The 6,000-nt window shown below is 43.9% G+C and overlaps 2 protein-coding genes across 3 annotated transcripts in view; one reads left to right on the top strand and one right to left on the bottom strand.

Moving 5' to 3' along the window:
• Positions 1–2,033: 2,033 nt before the first annotated feature.
• On the bottom strand, positions 2,034–4,328 carry LOC119459103 (protein D2). 2 transcript variants are annotated; one of them, XM_037720938.2, is made up of 5 exons: positions 4,065–4,328; positions 3,010–3,103; positions 2,749–2,869; positions 2,553–2,690; positions 2,034–2,408 (listed from the first exon to the last, which is right to left on the bottom strand). In XM_037720938.2, exons 1-5 carry the CDS (start codon positions 4,190–4,192, stop codon positions 2,191–2,193), a joined length of 699 nt encoding a protein of 232 aa, XP_037576866.1. In that variant the 5' UTR covers positions 4,193–4,328; the 3' UTR covers positions 2,034–2,190. The 2 variants fall into 2 exon arrangements, with proteins under 2 accessions (XP_037576866.1, XP_049522076.1); XM_049666119.1 differs by lacking the exon at positions 4,065–4,328 and adding an exon at positions 4,028–4,051.
• A 54-nt stretch (positions 4,329–4,382) lies between these two features.
• Positions 4,383–6,000, top strand: part of LOC119459078 (ubiquitin thioesterase trabid-like) — a 78,115-nt gene continuing 76,497 nt past the window's right edge. The window contains exons 1-2 of the mRNA XM_037720914.2: positions 4,383–4,708; positions 5,194–5,422. Coding sequence (XP_037576842.1) covers positions 5,279–5,422 — 144 coding nt within the window. The 5' untranslated portion in view covers positions 4,383–4,708; positions 5,194–5,278. The remainder of the gene's footprint in view (positions 4,709–5,193; positions 5,423–6,000) is intronic.

Below are 6,000 nucleotides of genomic sequence, written 5' to 3'. Positions count from 1 at the left end.
CAGACAACGCAAAGGCATCCTCAACAAGTCTCTGGGATGTCGGCATCAGGACATTTGTACATCCAAAGGATGTCCCGCACTAATCCTATAAGGCTCCTGATGAAGTTCATTTGTCCGTCCCAACTAGATACCGAGGACATACCAGGTACATAATTGGAGGACGATTTTAGGATGATGTCCGGACGTTTTCCAAGGCACTGTTTGACATTGAAATTAGAGAGGAATTCATTTACAAATTGGGTTAATATATGCATGCTGCAGCTTGGATACGAGAACCCATATTGTAGGGCTCCATTTTGATATTTGTGCGCTTTCATGTGCTCTGAAATTTCACAAGTTTTGCGTCTTTGTTTCTTGCCACAATTAAAAGCAGTTCGATATCAAACAAACTATCTCACGTGCAGCACAACCAATGCACTTACATTAGCATAGCCTACGAGATCTGCTTTTGTTAAGCAACTTCAAGAGAACCGCCAGTGGAAGGTGCGCTTTGGCAGTGCCTCTATACATCATAGAGGAGGCACTGGCTTTGGACACCACGACCAATAATAATAATGTAATAGTAATAATAATGTTTAAAACAAAATAGTTTACAAATAGTTTTTTTGTAGTGTGCCATTTGTATTTTGTTTTTGGTTATACTCAATTTCGTTTTGACAAGCATGAAGCTCCCAAATAAACACCTGGAAGCAATGTCCTGAGAATATCCTGCTTAGGATGCTGCTCAGATAAATGACAAGTTAGGTTCGCGACAAGTCCAGCAGTAGAGGTGTTTAAAATTCATTGCAGGCATGGTGCTGTTGACGTCCTCAGTATGTCCCACTAAAAAGTTAGATTTCCGGGACATCCACGGGATGTTATGTGTTGTCTGGGATATAAAACTATTTTTTAAAGAGAATTATTTCACTGGTCTGGTCATTGTAGGTAAGTCAATTATCGTCTGCAACAGAAATTGATGGTCGTCAACCTACAATTATGATTGAAAGTGACTGCGGCACACAGAGTGTAGCTATTACATTTCTGGTACTAGAGCCACAAATTGTCAAACGAAGCTTCAGCCGGCAGCGCTTCCCGAACCCCAAACCCCTATTCTAGTGTACATATGTGCACAAGGTTGATAACATTAACAGGTGTATATGCTCCTTCAGGTTTAATTTCAACCCACAAGTATAGCTCTGCGCTTGCAAGTTTTGTCAGCAATGTTACGGCACAAGGACTGCCTCATGGCATTCCCCCGACACAAAAAGCCTAGGGGGAAAAAAAAAAAGCAGAGAGTTATACTTGTTCCATAGATTACAGTTGCACATGCCAATTATGTTTAGATAGCTACATGTTAACTCTTATGACTATCATACGGCTCATTTGAACAACAATAAAGCTTACTTCACTACTGTGAACGTGCTGTTGGAGTAAAGAACCAGGTCCAGCACAAAACGTTTTATTAGATATTGGCAGAAGACAGCATTTGTCAGCCTGAAAAAAGCCACGAGCAAAATAATGACAAATCAGGCATAAAAGCAAACTGCCATCTGGCTGCAGTGCTGGTCTCTGCAGTGAACCTAACACACACAAACTTTTTATCACACAGCAAATTTTGCATAACATTCTCGTGGTTGACAATAGCTGCACGTGTATGAAGAACTGTGGCCCGATTCTGGTACTGCCTTACCAGTGTGCAAACAATGCATGTATATATTTGTGCTGCCCTCACTGGTACCTTTGGGAAGAAGAAACATTTGCTGATAATTGGCTTACTCATACCCTATATAGTAGGAGGGTGTTGAATATAACAGCATCAGATGAGCCCTCATAATAGGTTAGTAGCACCCTGCAGTGTGACGTGTGACAGTTTAAGCATACTTTGTATTCTATCACTATAGACAGCACAGCACAATTGATATGTGCAAATGAATACTGTGTGTGAATTCACTGGCCACTAACACATGCACCATATCTTTGGTATTAATGAGGGCAGCACAGCTAGAAAAAAAGGGGGGAATAGGGACATGCAACGTAACCAAGGAAGAAAGGAGTTACAGACCAGCAAAGTTTTGTTTTATTGAGAACATGCTAAAGAGCAGTGGCATGTTGGGCTGAAAGTAGAGGCTCAGCAACAGAATGGGAACAAGTAGAGAACACAGTCAGGAGATGAAAAGGTAAACTGTGCTGACTTGTCAGTGCGCTTTGAACTCAGTTGCCACTGAGCTGCTCATACAGCTTAGGCACATAGTCATCCCATTCTGCCTGGTAAAAGTTGGCAGCAACTGGCTCTCCCAGCTGATACTTCTTGGCAAAATCGCGAATCTTGAAGCAACCTCGGTGATCACCAGAGCGGTTTGTGAGGCGCTTTTCATCACAGTTGAGCTTTCCAGGCTGCTTGTAAACCACGAACACATACCGGTGCAGACCTGCGTTGAAGTGTTAGCAACAACCTCTGGGCATTATGATTAATTCCTCCCAACCCCACTCCTGTTTCCAAAGGTTGCATTCAAACACGTCCATGCTAACTGTTATCTCTTTACAAATTTGATTGATGCAAGGCACAAGCTCACCTGTTCCTTTTGGAGGGCCAGAACCAACATACTGCGACAGTGTTTCTCCCTCAGAAACATTGCAGCCAGGAATGTTTACCACGAGCCAATGATGCCACTCTCGGTACTTTGGACTTTGCCTACTCGGTGCGTCAGGGTCTGCATTAGCAGGGCAACCATGAGAGCTTGGCAGTGGGTCTAATGTAGCAAAACCTACCAGTCATGCAGAGGGTGTAAAAAGCGTCGGCTTCTGTTGGGTACGAAACCTTTGGAGGAGATTGGACTTGTGTCGGCGTCATAACATTTCCCATGTTGACCTTCTGATCATTGTAAGTCACCTGCAAACAAGCGCAAAACACAGACGGGTCTCGTCAAGAAATGAAAATGTGTTGTCCTCTTTCTCTTGGCAAAAAAAAAGAAAACATTGTAGGAAAGATACACATTTAACTGTCACAACGACTGACAAAACGTTTGTCACCTCAATGGTGTTTTCCGGGACCGTGTCGATCACATCTGGAACTACTTTGTTTGTCTCCATCTTTGAAGTTCCGGCGCTCTTCTGGAGGCACACACTACGGAAAAGGAAACGAGATGCCGGCAGGCTCAGGCGAAAGCTTCATTATCAGTGATCTTTGACCTCTTATTGTGAGGCGCTACTCAAGACGCGAGTTGGAATCTCGCTCCGTCTGGTCGCCATTTCTCATGCCAACCCCTTTTGAGCATTGGCTCACTGCAGATAAGCACTGATAAACTGGTTACACTGCGAATAGTTACACAGTTAAGCACTTCATTTGGTCTGCAACGCACAACAGTTCGAACTTCGCTGAAGTCTTCCAACAGAACGACTACAGGGAACACCAAACGTTTTTTTTTTTTCTGAAAGGAATGTAACTTGTAGATGGCGATCAAAAAATTTAATTCTGGGGTTTTACATGTCAAAACCAAGATCTCATCGTGGTGGGGGATTCCGGATTAATTCTGACCACTCGGGGTTCTTTGACGTGCACCCCATGCACGGTTCACAGGCGTTTTGGCATTTCGCCCCCATCGAAAGGCGGCCGCCGCGGCCAGTATTTGATCCCGCGACCTCATGCGTTGACGGTCAACCGTTATGTACTTGTGCATGACAAAAGCAATCATTTCTGCCTAAGGGACGTAAACACTTGGCTTGCCGAGCACGAAGCAGATACGAAGTTTTGATGGCCTTGGGAATAATCAAATGGGCGAATGCGCAATAGGCACCACGCTATCTAAAAATGACGAAGACTTGCAGCGCTCGGAAAGCTCTTTACGCCAGCGGATGCTATCAGCGAATTCTAGTCCATCCGAAATTTTATCCCGGCCGGCGTGGGCCGGCATGGCCCGCAGGCAACACCAAATCCTAGCATTTTACGACTGTTGCATCTTTTACAAATACAATACCAGTATGAATCGCAACATGAAGCGTTGAAAACGTATTTAGTTTTCACTGAGCAAATTTTGTTGAATTTTGTCACCTATTTAGAAATGTAGCTGTGGTAGAATGGACAATACCTGCTCTGCTGGAGCAAACGGCGAAACGATGAAAACCCGGATGCAGATGCTGCTCTCTGGGAAGAGGTCAAAGAAGCACTGACAGGCGCGAACTCGAAGATTGCTCGCGAACACACAGTTCGGATCATTGTTAATTTTTTAGTACAAGAATAATAGCTGTAATTTTTTTGCTCAAAAGAAGCGAACAGTCGCCGATTGTAGTGTGAACAGGACGTTCTCCGCTGTTCGAAACTTCGAAACAAGGTCAGCAGAGATCTAACGCCATCTGTGGTGGATAGTTGCGTCGGCCGCGTCGGCGCTTGCGTGCTTGCTGCTGCTTGCGCCCAGTCGTAGCGCTGCGCTGAAAACAAATATGGGTGCTATCTTGCTGTAGAAACAAAAAACAAAAAGTTTCATAGTAGCTTAAGAGATCGTTGTGTCGAACTGTAATGTCACGGTACATTGCCATTAAAAGTTATCCACGCTGTTGCTAGCGCTGCTAGCATTAAGGAGACAGCGGTGATTAACTAATTAAACATTAGACGCAGATCGGCACGATGTTCGTTAACACGGAGAGAGGCAAAGGAGGTAACATGGTAGGCCTAATCATTTTGCTATGACGAATGGAAACAACACTCTAGGGGATCAACTATTAGCTAAGTTAGGTGAGTAGAGCGTCTAATATTAGTAACTTTTAATAATGATAATTGGTTTTTCAGCAACTGAGCGGGGGCGCTGCTGTGGATTGTGTTCAACTTTTTAAAGTTTAGTAGCAGTTTTCGTTCACACGGATGACTTTTTACGGGTAATACCGTAATAGTGGTAATATTGGTAATATGTAATAGTAAGTAGTGCGCAGTAGTAGTACTGGCAATACATTTTGGGAGAATTGGCTTGAGTGGTGTTTTCGAACTCTGTTGAGCCGATGGAACCTGTGTTTAGTTGTGTTCATGGGGCCACTTCTGCTCATGATTCGTAACTAGCAGTTATTGTCCACCGCCGGAATTATTTTAAGGCCAAAAAATATTTCCACTTGAACCTTTCAACAACTTTTACTTCGTATCTAAACAACCTGATAGCCGCGGCTGCGGGCAGTGAATCAGAAATACTTATGCTTTCAATCACGCGCCGTTGCTTGTTCGCTTTTCAGGCTAGCGCCCGAATCCTAGCGAAGGCAGCAGCCACCAGATGCTGTTGAATAGTTAGCCTAGTGGAGTGCTGAACCTGGCACAGTCATGAGTCGCCAGGGTTGCAAGTGGACTTGTCAGCACTGCACGTACGAGAACTGGCCAAAAGCGCTGCGTTGTGTCATCTGCCAGAACCTTCGGCCCACACTAATCGAAGAGGAAGCGTCCAGCGAGGAACGTGACATTTACAAGGTTTGTTAGACCACCACTTGTTATTCTTGCATTTTTTCCAGGATTATGCTTATCCTGAAATTGCACAAATGCCTTTAATTTGTTCAGAACATTTGCCCAAGTGCCATGCTTCGTTTAATCCACATACAAATGTGTTCTTTGCTTCTTTGTCATACTACTCTCAGCACCCAGCATAGCATTTAAGGCAGGGGGACATAATCATGGACTAAAGAAGAAACAAAAATAAACAAACAAAAAAGGAGCCATATATAGAAGTTCAAAGTCATACATTACACGCAGCAAAAACAGAACTATATGGTGATGTCAATACTGCCAATATGTGGCAGGGGGTTCTAGTCTGAAGTTGTGCTTTAATAGGTAATGACAGGCTCCTTGAGAGGTCTTAAAGCTTTCATACAGGCACACTAGGCAACCACCAGAGGTGCTTGTCATCTTTGCTGCGTGTCTGATCAACCTTTTGATTTAAAGAGCTGTTTATTGTAATTTTATAACTTTTAGGCACCATGTGGCTTCTAACTTGTTGCAGACAGAAGCACCTCTAGCAGCTGTGCACACATCATTGGGTGAGAAGCCTGTCC

The sequence above is a fragment of the Dermacentor silvarum genome, chromosome 1 (assembly GCF_013339745.2).
Source record: "Dermacentor silvarum isolate Dsil-2018 chromosome 1, BIME_Dsil_1.4, whole genome shotgun sequence".
In the NCBI taxonomy this organism is placed as follows: Eukaryota; Metazoa; Arthropoda; class Arachnida; order Ixodida; family Ixodidae; genus Dermacentor; species Dermacentor silvarum.
Note: the sequence above shows the minus strand (reverse complement) of the source record. Positions and strands in the feature narration are given on the sequence as shown.

Excerpts from the sequence above, each read along its gene's own strand:
- LOC119459103 (XM_037720938.2), bottom strand. The coding sequence starts at position 4,192 with ATGATCCGAACTGTGTGTTCGCGAGCAATCTTCGAGTTCGCGCCTGTC. Across the intron at positions 3,104-4,064 it reads CGTTTGCTCCAGCAGAGCAG|TGTGTGCCTCCAGAAGAGCG; the intron begins GTATTGTCCATT and ends CCTTTTCCGTAG. Across the intron at positions 2,870-3,009 it reads TCCCGGAAAACACCATTGAG|GTGACTTACAATGATCAGAA; the intron begins GTGACAAACGTT and ends GCTTGTTTGCAG.